Here is a 20,849-nt window from a genome sequence, read left to right as displayed (position 1 = left end):
TTTCTTTCCCAAACGCTTCCTGCGGAAAATCACACCGATCGGAAATTGGAGCATCGCCCACCACTGACGCTGCTCTGCTTCTTCTGCCTTTTTACTTTGAGTTGAGCATCAGCAAGAAAATGAAAGCGCCAGTAGAAGAAAGAACTTTTGCCTTACCTCCAGGGAATTGATGTCCCCCCATTCTTGTAGGATAGCACACAATGCTCTGTTTGTTCTCTTTCTGTACTCGATCAACTTTTTTTCTTTTCCTTCGGAATTCGGTGAAAAGACTACTGGTGAGGAATATTTTCCTTGCAGATGCAAATTTCACGCCAAAATTAACTTGTTTGATGTTGAAGACGAGACTCAAAATGATTGGTCGAAATCAGCTATCAAAAAATGTTCGTACACATATTATACCAAGTTATGCACCATTAAGCTCAACAATATTGTGTCAATCGCCAGAATCTTGATCTATTTATTCCCTAAATTCTTACATTACTGCTTCGCTACATAATAAAGTCATTTCTTTCCGGACTTCCTCAAATAGTCTCACCAATTTTTGAACTTTGCTGTGCTGCACTAAACACATTCAGAACCGTACAATCCACAGATCTGGAGATTAATTTCTGCAATTGTCACGGTTTTTTTTTTCTTTGCAGTCAGTAAATAAATAATGCACATTACTTCACAAGCGAAAGCCAATTCGATCTTCTCGAATAGTTCACACATGCTGCTCTGGCATGGTTTAAAATAATATCTGTTTGTGTACAAGGAATAACGGGAGAAATACGACACAGAATTGTGTGTGCACGAAATTGCAAACTCGAGTCTTTTAAAAAGACAGTTTTACCAGGGCCGTCTCCAGAGCATCATGGGCCCCAGGATAAATGATGTTCGGTGGCCCCACCCTCCTTCCTATAGCATCTGAGGACTTCACCCGTTAAAATGGCACTGTTTGCACAAATAGTCCTTATTCTAAAATACACTTTTCCGGTACGCCCACGATTTCACGATCAATGAGCTTATATCGCAAAAGCCACAGAGCCTGGGCGTGCTCGGTTCTATACTATACTACTATACTACCTTTCGTACATAACATGAAAATTACTTGTATGAGTTTGTTATATAATGTTGAAAGTAAGATTTTCGAAGTTTATGTTCTGTGTTTAGATTAGTGGTTCTTAACCAGATGTTGATGGACCCCTTGTGGGTCCTTGGAGAGGTTTCGGGGGTGGGGGCGTGAGCTTAGATAAAAAAACAACTAACCTACCGTTTTTGCATTGTTATATGAAGAATATTATTCTGTAAAGTTGCCTGTGGTCTTCATCTTATTGGGAGGGGGGTCCTTGGCCTTCGTTTTCTTATTTGCACAAAATGTCTGTGGAACAAAAAATTTTAAGAACCCGTGGTTTAGACTTTAGACCCTTAGTCACTAGGCTGATACCAAATACCCTGGAACAAATCCTTATTGGAATTCTCCTCAGTTCAACTCTCAGAAAGTGAAAGAGCAAAACTTGATATAGCTATATAATAAAAAGTCACATAAAATGTCCGAAATTCATGGGGGACAACTTTTCAGCGTCAGATATTTGTCCGTCAAGCTTATTCAGTGTCCAGGCTGATTGTCGTTCGTGAACTTCTATATCCTAGTGGCACAGAACCCCGTCTTGGACAATTAAGTCGATAATGTTTTCCGTTGAGATGTCTAGTTGTATGATGTCAGTCTCTTTTGCACCTATCCTGAAACACAAGGTCACGGCAGCTGTTTAGAAATTGTGAGAGTCGGAGAATCTCTCTGCTGTGCTGTTACTCCGTCTGAATATACTTTATAGAAGTATTGGTTTGAAGTTTTCTTCTGTTCTGAAGTTTATTTCCTGGTTTGAAGCAAACACAGTATACTATTCTTCCCCGATGATAATAGCAAAACCCAAAAAAAAAAATCAATTCCATTAAAACTACAAACATCCAATCGCCAAAGGCATTCATAAACGTAAATGCCAAAAAAATTGATTACCAAAAATCTTAATTCAGTTTATTCCAAAAGCCTTTGCAGTACCTGAATTGAACAAAGTTTTTTCGACCCTCTATTTTTTCAATTTTTCTTCCAGACATCATCACTTAATGCTTCAAAAATCAATCTCATTCTATTGCTCATTTAATTTCCGACTAGTGAGCGAAACATCGGAAATACAAGTTTTTTTTTTATTTATTTATCCGGAAATGTCAGACCCTGGTAATAAATTGAGCAACACGATCCTCGGGACGGGTAGCAGCTGCCCCTGTGCTTCATTTCCTTGAGAGAAAAGCAAACAGAAAATCTAATCTATTAATAGTCAATCGCGCCGGGTGTAAAAACTTAAAGCACTGCAGTCAAAACTAACGGGAAAAATTGGATCCGTGAGTGAAAATTCAATCCAATCACCAAATTTCGAGCCCCTTATATAACACTCTTTCATCTTACCTCGATTTCAGTGAAAAGTTAAGAAATGCTTCTTTTCGGTATCGAGAAAGAAATCGAGTTTTTCAAGAAATAATTTGTTTTGTTTTTTCCTGCAAAAGTTGGAAGTATCCTCCGTTAATTCAGGATTCATCTCTGAAACGGTAATGTGTATATACTGTACTTATATACATCAGAGCAGGGTTGCAATTGCCAACTGCCTTAGCACCAAATCGAGATGGCGTATTTCCCTTGGCGAGTTAACAAAAGGTCGAATTCGTCAAAAATCGAGTGTTCGTTCTAAAAGTTTGTTCAGTGGCGTCGGAATCGGGGGTGCAGTGAGTGATTGAGCACCTTCAATATATTCTACACCACCGGTCAAAGCACCTTCATAATTCATTCAGGAATCAAAATATGTCATATAAAGCTCAAGCGAAGCACATCAGAAGTGCATAACACTTCCGACACCTCTGAGCATGTCAGTTTGGTTCATAACCCTCCACCATTCGACTGCAATATTTTTCCCCCTCTAATTGGTCAATGCGTGTATTGTATTTGAGCATGACGCAGCTAGTTCCCTTTAAGGTAGCTGCTCTTATCATTACACTGTATTTGGAGAAGAAATTCCGCATTTCCAAGAGCAGCCAAAAGAAGCCTTGTATTCTTTGGCTGTCTTTTGAGCCTCGTAATCCTCCAATATATGTCCTTACCTCGTTACTCTGTATTTGAGGGGGGGAAACGTGTATTTAAGAGTAAGCTCTACTATATATTATACCTCATGTTTATTTTATTAGAAATTCTGACATTTTGATCTGTTGCATACTTAGCTGTGGTGTTTCTATTATTAGATGTTGTCAAACGTAATTTTTCTCCAACACCGAGAAAGACTTTACTTAATTAAGACGGGTGTGTGCGTGTGTTATCTGATTACAGCAGGCTTCGTATATAACTGGCATTCAATTATTTTACTTCAAAAATTTCAGCTCATGATGGGGGCGTTGGAGTTGAACAACCCCTTCCCTGTTTACGCCAGTACCTGAGATCTTTTTTTTTTTTGGATCCTACTGAAAAGTGTACTTGATGCCGACCTATAAGTGATCTTACTCGGACTGTGCTGAAATCTAATCACAGTCCGAGTTCAAGAGCTTGAGTGTTTGGATCGTTTATGAGGTCCAAATTTGACTATGAGTTTGGAGAATATACTCTTACACATAGAGACAATGTTAGGTGTCTGAGTTGGTTACCATGACTTTTATGAATTGAAATTTTTTAACTCTCTCGGGATAAACAAGTCTCGTGGATCTTCTTATTTAAATAATACACGTTTGTTGCTACGGGTAAGTAGAAAATCCATGTCTTTGAAAAAAGAACTTGAATATATTGCATTGAAGCGGTAAACAAAGTGAGGTCTTAAGAAGGAGAACGAGTATTTGGTGTCTATATGGAAGCTGTCTGAGTGAATATTTTTCATTTTTCTTAGATACTGCTTTTGTACCTGTTTCAAAAAATTTCACTTTTTTTTCCCCTAGCGTGCAAAAGGAAAGAAGATCAACAGCACCAAAAACAGCCAAACACGCCAAAAAAACCGAGACTGGTATTCACGGACCTCCAGAGGCGAACCCTCCAGGCAATCTTCAAGGAGACGAAACGGCCTTCGAAGGAGATGCAGATAACCATCTCTCAACAGCTGGGACTCGAGCTCAGCACCGTCGGCAACTTCTTCATGAACGCCCGTCGGAGGTCACAGGACAAGTGGCAGGAAGAGGTCGACAAGTGTAAGACGACGTCGTCGAGTACCACGGCGTCGTCCACAACCAACAACAACAGCACCAGCACGACAAGCGTCACCATCAACAACGGCGGGGTCATAACCAGCAACGGCAGCAACGGTAGCCCCATCCACAGCAGCAGCATCGGTAGCATGAGCAGCAATCCACAAACGCCAACTGCCATCTCGCCCATCCTCACAACAGCGGCCATCGTCACTACCGGGGTAGCCGTTACGACGTCGTAACATTAACCGGAAGACATGCTGGTAACTTATCGTCGGCATACAAAAAAAATAATACCCTCAAACCCCCAGAACACTTGTGACTCTGATTCCAGGAGAAGGTGAAGATTACGGTGACGAGGAAAAAAAAAAAGAGAAAATCTATTTTAATTCTGTTTTTATTTATTATAACCTCTCTCTGTTTTTCTTCTATCGTCCTTGAAACACCCGCTTTTTCCAGCTTTTGAAGCTCCCTTTACTTCATTTGCAAATTTTTTAACGTTTCCTAACACAGAGCCAAAAACATTCACATGCCGGACCTCATATGAAACCAAAAAAGGAAAACATCAAGAACAAGAAAACAACTGCGAAGAGACAAATGAAGGAATGGTATTTTTGAAAGTCTCTTAGACAAAAGAATAAACTAATATACAGTATGCATAAATTAAAAGATACTGGACAACCCGAGAGCCATCGCCCACAGTACCAGAACCATTGTTCTCCAAAATCAAACTTAAACTCTAAACACAAAAAAAATTACTACAAATATGAGTTCGATACCCATCGCCAGTATGAAACTATAATTACTTAGCGTTAAAAACTCAAAAACAAATGCATCTGACAGATTAAATTTGTTTCAAACCTTCTATAAATACTGAAATTTTTACCAAAAAAATGTGAAAATAGCCAGTAAGAACCAAAAGTCGCCAATCAAATCCAAGTATAGCCAACAAAGCACCAAAAAAACACCAATAAAATTCAAATACAGCCAACAAAGTACCAAAAATCGCCAATACAATTTAAACAATTGTCAACAAACTTTTAGAAGTTGCCAATTACCAACGAAACATCGGGTTAAGAATTTCATTGTATCTTTAAGGCGTATTTTTCCCTTCTTATTTCATAAAAATTCGCAGAGTGAAAAAATTTTAGTAACATCTAGCTGGGTTTATTTTTAGCTCAAAAATTCAATAAGTATAACTAATTAAAACCGGAAATTGTGGGCCAATGGCTCTCAAAAGAAAATATATATTAGTCTCATAAGAAATGGAAATTCCATAGAGAAAAGCCTCCAAGAGAGAAAATCGAGACTTTTCTCAAAAAGAACTGAAAGAAAACCAATCAGAATAATATCTTAATTAAAGAGTCAAGTCATCACAATCAAAACATGTTTTAATTTCTCGTTCATGGGCATTAAAAAAATGGCATGATCTTTGTGAGGTCACCTGTATCACTAAAAGACAAAAGAAATGAGCAATATTGTTCGGGAATGAATTTTAAAAAAACACATTCCAAAATGAATGAATACTGTATTTTGATAATATAATTATATAAATTCTCAAAAAGTTTTTAGAATTCATGCGTTATACTTTAATGAGTTTTTAACATGCATTTTCTGTGAAAAATATTCAGTAAAAGTTGCATTTCATTGTTATCAAATGGTCGAGTACCAAAAATATGCAATAAGTAAACAAAAAAATCGCCAATAAAATTACAAAAAATCGCCAATAAAATCACAAAAAATCGCCAATAAAATCACAAAAAATCGCCAATAAAATTACAAAAAATAGTCAAAATTCGTCGATAAGATAAAATGTGAAAGACATTATGACGCGATAAACATTATAAGCATGGGCATGTCAAAACCCGAGTGAAATCGAAGAATCGATATTAAGAGAATATTTCCAGCAAAACTAAAGTAATTAATTATTTACTAAAAACAAACTTTTCTATGAACACTGTATTGATTTTAAAAGAAACATATAAATCCATAAAAAGTTTCTATGATTATTAAGGTTTCAATTACACTTTAATATGCATTTCCTCGTAAATATTCAGTAAAACTTTAATCGTATTGTTATCAAATGGCCACCAAAATATCAAAAGTTACCAATAAAATCAGCGGTGGTATGTGTAAGTCAAAACTCTGATTTATCCGAAGAATCAATAATAAAAGAATGATAATATATCCAATAATTAACATTATTGACTGTATATTAAAATATATTCATAAACGTTGTATTGATTCAAAATTTTTTATAAATTCATATAAAGTTGTCACGATTCATACGTTATTTCTAAATGAATCTTTTAACAGGAATTTCCTCAAAAATATTTAGTAAAAATTGGATCTTATTGTTATCAAATAACCAACAAAGTACCACAGAAGTTACCACAAAAATCCAAATATAGCAAATAAAGTACCAAAATTCGCCAATAAAATCCAAAAACAGCCAACAAAATCCACTGTGGTATGATCATGTCGAGGCTCTAATGAATCCGAAGAATCAATAATAAAAGAATGATAAGATATCCAAGCGAAATTAACATAATTAATTATTTAATTAGGAAGGAAACTAATCACTTCATACTCGATGATACGAATCGCTTTCCATTGGATATTTGCTCAGAACTTTGTATTCCTTCCTTGCATTCGATGTGTGCACACGTTTTCCTCTCCCAGGGACTTAATGTACACATTCGATGAAAATTTTGTAGAGAGAGAGAGAGAAGGAAGGGGGAGAGGAAGGACTTTTCTCTACAATTTAATCTATCACGGTGGTAATGAATGCATAATTCTCCCCTTCCTTAATTTTCAGAACTTTCCTTGCTTAATGGCCAGGAGTCCCGGATACATTACAGAGCCTCCAGGAAAATCTATCCTTCAGGAAAACTTACCGTCAGTTTCCAATCAGAGAGTATCCGATTCTCATTAAGGCTCATTTAATAGAAGTGAAATTTCCTTTTAAATTGGAAACGAACAAATATTTTAGAAAAAAATTCAAAAATCAGAAATTATCGATATTATATTCATTCCCGAACGGAAATTTATACATGTTATGATGACTTGCCTGTTGAAAAAATTTCGATTTATTTGAATGAAAAAAAAAATAATAATTGCATGTCCCAAGACATTATACACGTCCATGACGCCATAATTTGGTGGAAAAAAAAATAATCTGATATTTATGTAATATAAATGTAACTATAAATGTACAAAAACGTTGTCAGTATACATAAAAAGGAAACAGATATTTGATTGTTTTTCAGAACCTTATATTATCCCTTAAAATGATTAATTTGCTCATAATTGTAGATAGTTAATTATATTATTTTTTCTTCTTTTTTTTGTAAAAAATCCGCCACATTCCATAATTAATACAAGAAAAAAAAAACTTTTTTATTACTTTATAACGAAAGCTATTTTTCAGTGATGTAAGTTTATAATATATATTATATATATATGTATGTATACATATATAGAAGGTACCTCTCTATCTCTCAATGTGACAAAGCACTGTAAAAAGTATGTAAAATAATGATGATAATGACAACAATAACAATGTGACGTTCGTTTTCCAAAAAGAAAATAATTTTGAATGGATTTTGCGATAAGAAAATAAATAAATATATATATATAAGCCCCCTCCCCACTAATTCCGGCTATTTTGTGTCTCCAAAACCGGCCATGTTGGTCATTTGATTTGTTTTTTATTATTTATAAATAGCACTAATATGTGTGATTCGTCAGAAAGAGAAAAGTAAATCCTATAATAATAGTTTTAAATGATGGAATAATTATAATTATAACTCTACTGGATGTGTATTATAATATGTGTATTTTTGAAGAAAAATAAATGTGGAGGGAAGCATTATACCGGTATTACCTAAATTGTATTATGCAATTATTGTTTATTCTCCTTCTACGATCACATGATAATAATGAACTCTGCTTTCCTCCACTATTTGCGTTTCAATGTAATAACAACAACTAGTTCTTGCTCTGTAATAATAAATATCAATAATTGAAAACCTTAGTGACGTTCAAGTGCTAATACCGGATATTTTAGTATTCAAATACATTTAATGTAATATTTTATTGCTTTAATAATTTATCGACCACTCGTGTTCGTTTACATTATGGTCCGGAATGAGTTATTATTGAGATTTTTTTTTTTTACATTCAACTGATTCAATAAATGCTAAAAACATTAATGTCTAATCTATTAGAATAGCATGAAACCATTCTTAATTAAATTCTTTATTTATTTTTCTTTTACTAAAAATTCTCATTCTTAATCAATTTATTTTGTTTTTATTGATTTTTATTTTATTCATTTATTTATTTATTATGTATTGAATCATGAAGCGATGTTTCTCAAAAGGAAAATAACTGCGTATAAATTAATTTATTCTAACTTTATCCCTCAATAAATTTAATTAATTAATTTATTTATTTTTATTTATTTATTTTTATTTATTTATTTTTTAATTATTTATCTGTTTTTTTTTTTAATTTTATATTTATTTATTTATTGCATATTGAATCATGAAGAAAGGAAAATAACTGCATAAATTTATTTATTCTACCCTTATGCCTTAACTAATTTCATTTACTTGTTTTTTTGTTATTCATTTATTTTTTATTCCATTTCGTTTTTATTCCATTTATTTTTTATTCCATTTATTTTTTTTTATTCCATTTATTTTATTTTTATTTTTTAAATTTATGCATTTTTTTCATTTAATAATTTTTATTGAGCTAATTTTTTTAAATTAAATATTGAATAATGAAGTAACGTTTCTCAAAGGAAAATAATTACATAAATTTATTTATTTACCCATGTTCTTTCAGCGTTTCTCAATTTTTCTCCATTCGGGACCTCACGCTTTTTTTTTTTGTCTCAATTATACTTTTACTTCATAAACGTCAAAAATAATTAAGGCAACATTAGTTTATTTTTGATCACACATTCAAAACAAACAACTCATTATCAAAAAATAAATGAACGAATTAACTAATTAAGTAAATAAATGAATTTAAACCAATTATTGTATCAGCTGTGAATAATTTTTTTTTCATCACAAGTAATTCTATTGGCTCTTCGATAGTAATTCGATTATATAGATTATATCAATAATAATTTATTTTCAAAAAATTGAACAAGAAAAGCTTTTTCTCACGCAGAGTTTCAATCAATACGTGCCTTGTAGTGAAGATTAGCCAATTTTTCCATGTAGGTGAACATGTTGTACATTTCCTCAGTGCTTTTACTCTGCTGTGAGGTTATTTCCATATGATTTATTATAACTGTTATACTATACTTATTCAGTATTATACATAATATAACAGAACCCATCTGCAAAAATGAATATGAGAAAAAAAAAATTACCAGACAAAGAAAGCTAATTGGATCATCGATCTAGTTATAAATATAGACTGCATAAAAGACGATATATCGATAATATCGATATTAACTATTACAGCACGAGTGGGAAAAATAATTATTTATTATTAAATTCGCCTTCGAGAGAGATAGCAATATGTACTATATAATTCCAGACCTATATTTCCATGATGAGTAACCTCAAACATCTTTGGTGCTAACGAATCATATCGTCCATTGTAGAATAATTAATTATTTCTTGAACAATTATAGTTATGTAATTATTACTAATACGGTATAGCACTTGAAAGTCTTTTATCATTTTAAATAATGACGATAATGGCAATTTTTGTGTGTATTCTTTTCCTCTGACAATATCTCATGTCTTGCTTATCTCTGTTAATACTATGTTTCCTTACCTTAACAAATTTGAGAAAATTGGAGATATAATAGTGATTATGATGATGATGAGCTGTTGATGATGACGATGATGATAATGTCGATGATGATTGTGTGGAGAAGGGAAAAAATACAAACTTACCTTAAAAAAAAACTCACCCAAAAAAGAGCAATATCTTTGTATAGTAATGGTCATTTGCCGTTAGCGCATTCCCGAGATGCATTTCGATGTCAATTTAGATGTGAAATAAACAAAAAAGAATATGTGTGCACTTTGCGCTATTCGTATATATATGTATATATATATATATATATTATAAAATATATAAATGGAAAATTATATATATATATATATATACATATACATACATTAAAAAATAAAGAAGGCTTTGCCATGCTAGGGCCTGTGTTTTTAATATATAAAAAAAATAATAATTGTACACATACTGTACATGTATATACATTGACAAAAAAAATTATTTAAAAAACCATTACTCCGTGTTTCTCAAGTGTATCATCGGTTGAATTAATTGATTACGATTAATCGATATTTTTTGTTAGTTTTTTTTTTCATTTGTTTGGTTTATGTATTTTGTGTTCTTTTGTACATGCGGCGTAATAACCGGCCTTTGACAATCTGAATACGTTTTTTTATAAATATGTGTCCCATCCCGATCGTAAAAAAAAAATGGAGTTTCTACTTACGCAATACCCGTATTTAATGTTAATTATTATCGATTAATTCATTAATGCGATGCGACATTTCATTTTGAATATTTTGACTGGAACGTAAATGATGACTGGAATTTGGTGATTGAGGAAAAAAATGCTCAAAAATGATATTTTTTTAGTAAAAGAAATTTGAAATTTTTTTATTATTTGGCGAGTTTTTTCCATGGTTTTTGTTTCGCAATTGTAACCATTGTAAGGCAGGTATCCAATCAGAACGCTTGGACGGATAACTCGAAGAAGCCCATATCATCACTTGGCGGTAATTAAAGTCGCCAAACTGGTTTATAAAAAAAAAGATCCAGACGATGAGAAATTTAAGTTTCGGATTTCAGAGGGCCTTCGATTTAATCATAAATTTAAAAAAAAAAAAAATCATTTAAATTCATTTTTTAAGCCAAAAATTTCTTAATCAGAAATTTCAATTTCGGAGGGCCTTTGATTTTGTGATGAGTTTTCAAAAACATCATTTAAATTTATTTAAAAAAATTGAACTAAAAAAATAATGAATTAATTAAAAAAAATTAATGAATTGTCAAATTAACGAGTGCAGACAGAAAAAAAATTATACTTTCGAATTTGACATTAAAAACATAATAATAATTCCATTATTATAATACCGAAAATAATCTCATCGATTATTATTAGCATTCCATGTTGCAATAAACTAGTCATTATCATTTTTATTAATTTCTTTCTTCTTTTTTTTTTTTGTTGAATCGGATAATTTCCATCATTTCTAGAATTTTATGTGATAAAATAATTAATAAACGTTGTAATTTATTTTGTATATCCATTTATTTTTACTTATATTCATGTTACTTTTAATGATCATGAGTTGTTTATTTTTATACCAATATATATATTTTTTTGTAGTTATCATTTGCGCCTGTATGTTCCATAATTAATTATTCTAGTCAATTATTTCCTGCGTGTAAATAGAATCATTTTCTTTTTTAATGTATTTTTATGCGTTTATGTTGACTGATTAGACATTTTTGAGCTTATGGTAATATTTACCTTATCCCGCCCCAATGAAGATATTATCTCCTGATTATTATTATTATAATTATAACTGATAATACTAATTCTCTCTCTTTTTTTTGTTAAGAAGTGCATTTGCTCAATATAAATGTTTGATTTGAGGAAATAGGACCAACACACATACAAAAAATAATTAAATATTCGCTTTTTTTTTCATATGACTTTGTTTTTAATAGCATGTGCCAAAATATATAAAGGTTACATTTATTTGAGTTTGTTTACAATTATTACCTATGACGCGTTGTCGTTTTGACGTCATCTCATCAGTTTGTTTTCTTTCTCACGCTCTACTCTCGTAATGATGTAATTCAACTATTACAGTCTAAACTAATTAATTATGCATTTTACAAAATATGTTAAGTTTATTTTGACCAAAGTTTAGTTTTTTTTATTAGCCTATAATTATAGCAACGATGTACGTTCTTTACCCACATGACGTCACTTTAATATGTCTCTTTCAACTAATCAATGACCCATCGAGAATGTTTATTGCAATCGCTTACATCCGTTGCATTCAATACGTGAATCTTTCCGGATACTGTTCGGTTGTCGGGACGTTATGTTAATTGATGTGCAGTATTGTACTTTCAGGTGCAAGGTCACTTGACAGGATCATGCAGACCCCCCCCCCCCTGAACCAAATAATACACCGTGGTTTATTATATGTAGGTATGCCGGTAGCCGGAAAGGACAGAGGAGGAGACAGGAATTCAGAAAAAGGGAAAAGGGAGAGAAATTAGGTAAAAAACATGGAAAAGAAATTAAGAAACGAAGAGGGTATAGAAATTAGAAAAAGAGAAGGATGCAGAAAGGAAATAAAATAGAACGGGGAGAAAGAGATTGAATAAAGAAAAGTGTGCAGAAATAAATTTTTAAAGTAGGCTACATCATGGCTGTCTTAAGACCATCATGAGCCCCCAAGCCAAGCGATTTTTGATTCTGAGGCCCTACCTGGTAAATTCTCAAAAATACCAGCCAGATCTCATTTTTGTGAGGCCCTCCCCCCCCCCCCCTGGACTACACCACGGAATAACAAACCACGGAATGGGAATAACAAAAAAGATGATTAAGGAATTCTGAGTTAAGAAAAGGGTGCGGAAATTAGGAAAAAAATGATAATATAGAAATTTAGAAACATGGAACGGGGGGGGGGGGAGAAGAAATTCAGAAAAGGGAGCGTGCAGAAATCGGGGAAAAAAAGGCATAGGGGAAAAAATTAATAAAAATACCAGGAGAAAAGGAATTAAAAAAAAGAATAGGGTGCATATGAAATATTTTTAAAAAAAGGGCATGGGAAAAAAAATTAATAAAAAGTGCAAGGTGAAAGAGAAAAGTGCAGAAATTAAGAGAATTAAGAAATTAAGAAATTAAGATAAATTTAGAAAAATCAAATGGGACAGAAATTGAAAAAAAGCAAGTAAATGGGCTTAAGTGTTCAGTCATGCCCAAGAGTGACAGAAATTTAAAAAATATGGAGGGAGGGGGGAGAAAGGTAAATATTCAGGAAAAAAACATTTATTGGAATGACCTAAAGATACCGTCGCGTTTTTGTTGACCGAATCCTAAAAACCTGTTACAACACATGAAAAAGATTTATTGGTTCGTTGACAGATTATCGAAACCCCAAGAGCAAATACAGTACGACCACGAAAAGATGGCCTCTGATATTGTATGGGATTCATGACGAAAGGGAGGGTTCATAAGTAGGGAGAAACGGGAGGGGTGTAAAAAAATAAACATCCTCCATAGTTGCTACTAGAATTCTTCCCTGATGAAATAAACCCTCTCTTTTCGTAATGAAGGCCATAAAAGGTCAGAGGCCATCTTCCCTTGTTCACACTATACCTCCTTGAAGCCCTTTTTTAGAGAACACGGGAGGCGATTCCCCCTCCTCCTCCTCCTCCTGGCTCCGACGTCCCTGCCTACAAACGTCGCTAAATCGGGGTTGATTGCAATGCGCGTTTATTACGAAAGCCCCTCACATACCATGGCACCTTCGAACCGTGCCCGGGTGTAACAATGCGTTAAGATGGCATGGTCAGGTGTTCGCCAATGGAAACAATTTTCGTCGCAAAGGTGACGAAATTCGCCAAACTTTCAGCGCTAACTGTCACCAATCGGCGGTCATACTGATAACCGAACAGTACCGCTTTCCGGTCGTCCCCCCCCCCCCAAAACCAATCAGTGTCCGTCAAACGATAGTAACTTGTACGGCAGTAAAGGGAAGTTTATCCCATTAAAAGCCGCTGAACCCAACAGTGCATGTTCCCAGAGTGACGTCATTTATTTCCAAACCAAATTAGTAATTTTTTTGCAAGCAATTGCAGTACATACATCATCGCGCAACTCCCTATTTTGCGAATACCCATCATAATAACTTGATCAATGTTTAAAATTTTATAAAATTAAATAAATATCAATAATAATTAATAATTATGAAGTTTTGATTCTAAAGTAAAAAACATCAAAATTTATTCTATTACAAAATAAACATGTTATATTATTTATTTACACGAGCATTAACTGACGGCGCAAAATTGTTTATGAATGATGTTATCAATGGCGGCGCTTGTGCGTATATATACGATATTGTATATAAATATATATATATTTATATGGTAAATGGATGAAAATTTACATTAATATGCACGAATTTATTGATTTTACCGGAAGTTTTATGTTACATACCGATTTTTTCCCGTATGTTGTTTCCAAAATGGAAATTGTTTTTCCTTTTTCCCCCCCATAAATTTTAAATTTTTTTTATAATTTTTGATTACGCAAATGTCCACGAGGGCCAACCTCTGATTACACTCAAAGGAAGAAGAGAAACAATTTCATGCAAAAAAAAAAAAAAATTGTAATTTAATTGTCACTGTTTTCATCATATGTCTGATGCATAAATAAAAAGAATTTAGTCAAAAAAAATGGTTTCCATTTTTCGATTTTTGTGTTACTTTTATCCGAAATATTCTTTTATACATTGTTGTCCGTTCGCTGAGAAACGATTTTGCCTGTCCCAAGTTCTCTCTTACCTGGTATTCATTGACTCACGACAGGGTTTTGCACAATTTTTTCATTCCACGGGTCAGAAACTGAAATATATTAGGTGACCATACGACCCTATCTCACGGGACATTCCCGTAGCTTTGGCTATCCCGACTTGTCTATAAAATGTCCCGTTTTTATCGATTTTCAACGAATATTTCCCTTGAATTTATATGTTTTACTTAAATATCAAGTATTATTATCATTAGTTATATAATGATAATTATCACTCAAATCATTATAATTAACTACAGAGTCAGATAAATATATTTATTCCACACTCTGTATTTGTCAAACATTTTTGTTTTTTTTTGGTGAATTGCATTTTAGAGTTTCAGTAGATCTATATTTCCCACCATTGGCGATTTTTCAACTATATTCGGCAACTTCACTTCCTCTTTTACAGTTTCTTCGGCTATAATAGGTTACGACTATACTTTCCCCTTTCACAATTTTCTTTTTGGCAATAATTAGCAACTTTGCTTGCCTTTGATTTTTTTACTATGATTAGCAATATAACCTTCCCTTTGATTTTTTTTTTATTATAATTGTCAATAACCGTCCCTTTGCAAACTCTTCTGCTGTAATTAGCAGGGGGGGGGGGGGCTGACATATCGAGTCTCCCAATCTCCTGGTCTGGAATTCCCGTGCGAGGAAGGTCTAATTTAGGGTTCGTTCCTGCTTCCGGAAAAAGAGTACCCTACCATTTTTTTTCAATAATTGCACTTCACGCGTGATTAAAAAAATTGATGGCAGATGGCAGCACTACACATAATAAGTATTACGCAGTAACAAACTTTACGTCAGGTTCACTACGCGTACACGCACATTCCAATATGTACCAATTCGTTAAAAATTCTGCAGAGGAAATTTTAACGAAGTGCACTTGTGGTTTAGTAGAAGCCTACCATTCGGTAGGTGAACAAGGTGACCTCGATTAACGAGTTCGATTCGTTCTTCTGAAAGTTAATCGTGTTATGAAGTTTCATGAAGCAATAGTTATATACAATATTATACAATATTTTTATTTATTTGAATTTGGCCTTTTATCAAAATTATACTGTAATACACGTCCAAAAAACGCTTGTCCCTCATATCCCCCCTCCCCCAAACTTGACGATAACGATACGATCGTGGTGAATCATGCAGTTAGAACAGTGATTTCAGTGTGTGCAGGGCATTGTACTTATTATTATGCACATTACTTTGCCTGTTCGCTTTGACCTTGAGTAAAGAACCTTTCATTCTTTCGAACAGAGCACAACTCCCGTCGGTCGCCATGGGCAATTTAATGCCAATTGAGTTCTGCCGCAAATGTGAAGTGCGTGCGTGTGAGTTCGTGACTCGAAATTGGTTATGAACTGCTGCCCGAATAGATGACTTTCAGAGCATTTTTTTCTGTATTTGTGTACATTATTGTGTGGATTGTTGTTTATTCATGTTTGCGGGGTGACGGTGGAGGGGGAGTACTATTGACCAGAAACAACGGAGGGAGAAGGCTACAGCTATGCAACTTAGGCAACGGTATAGTGACCATACCCTATCAGATGAAACCAACACAGTGCGTAAAAGCGTAAAATAATATTGAGGAAGCTGGAATTATAGAATTGAAATTTCTATATAGCCCTTAATGTGAAAAATATATCAGTTAGTAAAAACTGACTACTTTTATATCTATTCGTATAATAGATATAAAAGTAGCCGGGGTCACTTTAATATTGTTTCAGCATGACTGAGTGGAAAAAAAATTAAAGTTTGAGTCTTCGATATTTTGGCGAAATTTCATGGAAATATTACGGAGGAAAAATATTTTCGGTTTTCCAGAGAGAAAAGCACTCTGTACAGCTCTGGATTAAGACATTATTATAATATGTGTAATCAAAGTTCGGTGGAAAATAAATTTATTAGATGGGATCATACTCTGACATGGAATTTTTTTACTGATTTCGATCGAAGGTAGATTTATGGCTGTACTACCTGTGAACTATTCAAACTTCATCAGCCTTCCCCCCCCCCCCGTTATAATTAATTATTCTTGATCACCAATCACTAAATCTTGCTGAGCTTCTGAACTTGCCGCCCTTGGCTACCCTTCACCCCCCTGCTTGCTCTCGGCGTACACTCAACTCTTTGGAGAGGGCACACCGGTTTTGAAGAACAGGGCAGAAGTAGGCTGACCATATTTCCTCAGGGGAAAAATACGAGGAAAAAACCATCAGCTCAGTTGTGATAACGTGAAAATAAATAAAAAAATAAATTTTTGCGGATAATGCGGATCATCGCTCGTTAACCGAATCTAAATTTCTTCAAAATTTTTGCTCATTAACCGAAGTTCCACTGTATCGTCAAAAATGAGCCAAAGGAAAATAAAGGTGTCAATTATTTGCTGAAATTATCAAAAAATAACTAATGTAGAGGAAACAAAGCTCTACTGCAGATCGCAGTAGATATTGATAAATTCAGCAAAAAAAAGCCTTCTCATGACAAATATGGGCGATGAATATTTGTATTTATAATCTTAATTATGATGATATAATTCATTCATAATTATCATGATATAATTCATTCATAATTATCATGATATAATTCATTCATAATTATCGTGATATAATTCATTCATAATTATCATGATATAATTCATAAGTTTTGAAAATAATTTGATTTCAGCGGGGAATAAAAATTCAAGTTCGTTCCATTGAAAATACGGAAAATAAGACATTAAAACAAGTCGGAATGGCAAAAATTAGATGGTCTTGGTCAGAGTATTCAGGGTTCTGTGGCCAAAATTAGATGAATTACGCATCCATTTCCCTTCTTGGCCTCATGCGAACGTCTTTGATTTCAAGATCTTTCTGAAGTCATGCCAGAGTCGAGAACTTTCGAGATGCAATTCATGATCGCGTTATGATTTGTGCTGCTTCCTAGTGGTTAGTTCGAGAAACTGTTATATTAAACCTTTTAATTAGTTTTTAAAATTGTTACTAGATGACAGCATAAGTATTATTTTTGTCATCACAATGTTTCTCACAGACTAGATTTTTCTCATCATATAATTGTTATATTCAAACTTATGGTTTTAAAAATTACTGTTTCATAATTTCAGTATAAATTACGAATACAAATAAGCTTCATTAAAAAACGGGACAGTTTGACAAAAACGTTGTGATGGTCAAAGTTATAAAACATCAAAATGCCCATTATGTGGCAACGATCTTTATAAGCTTGGTCAAACCCGTCTATATTTACAACTGCATTTGCTTTTTTCCCCCTTGTTTCTTCAATCCCCAAGACAGACGAAAAGGACGTGCATTTTGTATTGTCGTCTGATAAAAAAAAAAGGGAAAACATTTTTGGCATCATCGACGTAAAGGAGATAGTTCGTATCAAAATCAACCCGTAGAAGATGATGCACGTGAGGTGGTTCGCGAGAACAGTCATAGTGAAGGACGGCAACGTGGACGCCGCGGTGAGCGTCTTGAACAGGATCATGAGCTACGAGGGCGTCTTCACCCGTTGGAGGAGGATGCAGTTCCGAGAGAAACCTTGGCAGACGAGGCGCAGGATCAACACGGAGATATGCAAAGCCATCTACAATGAGGACATGTCCCGCAAGATCTCTCTCACCATGCGCAAGAACAGGGAGGAGGCCTGGCCCGGTTGTTGAAGCCCCCCATCGCAATCACAGACACTCGAAAAGACATGGAGACTTTGAACGATTTAGATAGTTGTCAAACCGAAATTGTTAGTGTCTAATTCTGAGACACAAAATTATGTCCAATTAGTTAGTTCATTATAGTGTTCATTATTTCTCTCGCTGTTGTTTTTGATATGAAGTTTTTAGATTCATGTGTCCAGATTGGTTATTGATAAGAATATTTTTTTTGAAAAACAGTTCTGTTACGATAGTCAGTGCTGGCCACGAACAGATGCGGCTTTATTGTTTTGACGCTCGTCTCTCATTCTAGGTCAATTTTCTTCACCTATCATTCTTCAAATTTGCCACCTCGGGCTATGGTCCCACTTAGCCTCCTCCCCCTGTAAAAATGCCTCTGCTACTCATGTTTGTACACTTTCTAGGTCACACCCATACCTACACACTCTTTCAGTTGCTCACTGATCTGGTCCCTCACACTCATTTACGTGTTTTTGCACTGTTTTGGTCACTCAAATGCTTGCAGACTCTTGAGGTCATTCACGCACAGGGCTGCAACTAGGGAGGGTGAGGGATTTGTGTCCCATGTGCTTGATCGAATAGGCCGCTGAGTTTACATTTTTTTCCATTCGAAATCACAGGGTGCTGAAATGTACTCTAGCCTCAGACAACAGAGTAAATTTTTGTTTATAGTTGTGGCCCTGTGCTTGCAAACTCTGTAGGTAATTCATATCCTTGTAAACTTTTTATTTCACTCATATGCTTGCAAACCCTTCGTCACTTTTTTTGGTCATTCACTGACCTATACTGTTGCTCTCTAGGTATGGCCCCCCTTACATCCTGCAGCAGGGTTCCAGGTGTCACTATGGTGGTGGTATACTGACAGACTCGTATCACAGAGACCCGGATTCAAACCCAGCCATTGCCTAAAGTTCCATTTCCCAACTTTGGAGCGAGAATGCCAGCCGATCTCCCCATTACAAATCCTCGCCCAGAGAGCAACAGGCCTACAATGGTAAAATCTTCAATCACTAAACTTTACATATAGCTCTAAAAATAGATGGCAGCACTATGGCAAGCATTTCACCGAAACAAATGCCAAGTCAGGTTCATAACACAAACACTCAAATTTCAACATGTACTAGTTTGTTAGAGAGAAATGTGGACGAGGTGCATGTGTGGCTTAGTAGTAGTAGCAGCAGAGCTCTAAGCTGGAATTTTTGGTGGGCCTCGGGCCAGACTTTTAAACTTCTCTCCCCCGCATAATTGATTTACAGTGTTAAGCTGGAGCCCTGTCAGTCCCACCCTTGTGGGCTCCAGATCATTCCTTTTTTCACCATTCACATGTTTTGGCACTCTTTCGGTTACTTACGTACTGTCTGGTCCCTCTTTTGATCACTCGCTAACCAATCTGTGTCAATCTTATCCAAAAATTGTGACTAGTTTAAACCATGTCAGTGAACATACCCCAGGTCACTTATTTGGTTGCTCACTGATCTAATCATATACTCTGTAACTTTTATTTATATAGTTTAAACCATGTCAGTGAATACCACTCTTCTAGAGCATGTGTAAGCATGGGGGTGACCTATAGAACAAGGAACCGTCAGTGAACGATGAAAACAGTGACCAATAAAGTGTTGGACATGGGAGTGGCTTCGAGGCAAGGCTTAAGTTGGTTATATTTCAGGGTGCGGAATTAGAAGAATCAGTGTTCGAGAAAATCAGACCAGAATGAGAAGCAGCATGTCAAAATTTGTGTAGCCCCCGTTAACCATAACCCCCCCCCCCCCCCCCCCGCACAGAGTAACGAGTAGAATTGCAAGTGAGTAGCTGATAAAACTCATCCAATGTAATTGAGCCTTAACTACAGTGTGTCTCAGAACTCTACCACCACAATGAGAAGTGAGCCAATAATATGCTGGGGCTAAGCAGTGGTAAATGTAGCCCAGTTCAAAACATTTGTGCAGCCTTTTACAATATACAGTGTAATGCTGCTATAATGATAAGGTACAGGCAAACCATATATCATTGTAGATGGACTATACAGTAAAACAAGGGTTTTAACTGCTGGTTGATGCAAAGATATAATACGGATAGCAGAGCGTGACATCCTCGTATACAGTAAAAGTCTGTTATAACGAGAACTTGGAATCACAAGAGGGAATTTATGTAACAGGCCTCTCATTATTAGCAAATTTGTCTATAATAAATAAAAAAAATTTCCTGCTATATCTGCATTATAATTCTTTTGGATTATTTTTGTCACCCCCCCCCCCTCCCCCAAATCACTAGTTATGGTAAGATTCTTGTTATATCAGACTTTTACTGTGAAATGAGCATTGAAACCAGAGGTATAGGCGATTGCAGCTATAGAGGGTGTATTGCTTATATACATGG

At 34.6% G+C, this 20,849-nt stretch overlaps 2 protein-coding genes across 3 annotated transcripts in view; both read left to right on the top strand.

Moving 5' to 3' along the window:
- LOC149069992 (uncharacterized) overlaps nt 1-7,411 on the top strand; it is a 210,982-nt gene extending 203,571 nt beyond the window's left edge. For both annotated transcript variants that reach the window (XM_089249854.1, XM_089249855.1), the window contains one exon: nt 3,949-7,411. In XM_089249854.1, coding sequence (XP_089105980.1) covers nt 3,949-4,433 — 485 coding nt within the window. In that variant the 3' untranslated portion in view covers nt 4,434-7,411. The remainder of the gene's footprint in view (nt 1-3,948) is intronic.
- A 10,623-nt stretch (nt 7,412-18,034) lies between these two features.
- On the top strand, nt 18,035-18,606 carry mRpS21 (mitochondrial ribosomal protein S21). The gene has a single exon (XM_089249924.1). It carries the CDS (start codon nt 18,201-18,203, stop codon nt 18,459-18,461), a length of 261 nt encoding a protein of 86 aa, XP_089106050.1. The 5' UTR covers nt 18,035-18,200; the 3' UTR covers nt 18,462-18,606.
- The last annotated feature ends 2,243 nt before the right edge of the window (nt 18,607-20,849 follow it).

This window comes from Pholcus phalangioides, unplaced genomic scaffold (assembly GCF_987345545.1).
Source record: "Pholcus phalangioides strain wild (caught in Gottingen) unplaced genomic scaffold, Ppha-v1.0 ptg000022l_1, whole genome shotgun sequence".
In the NCBI taxonomy this organism is placed as follows: Eukaryota; Metazoa; Arthropoda; class Arachnida; order Araneae; family Pholcidae; genus Pholcus; species Pholcus phalangioides.
Note: the sequence above shows the minus strand (reverse complement) of the source record. Positions and strands in the feature narration are given on the sequence as shown.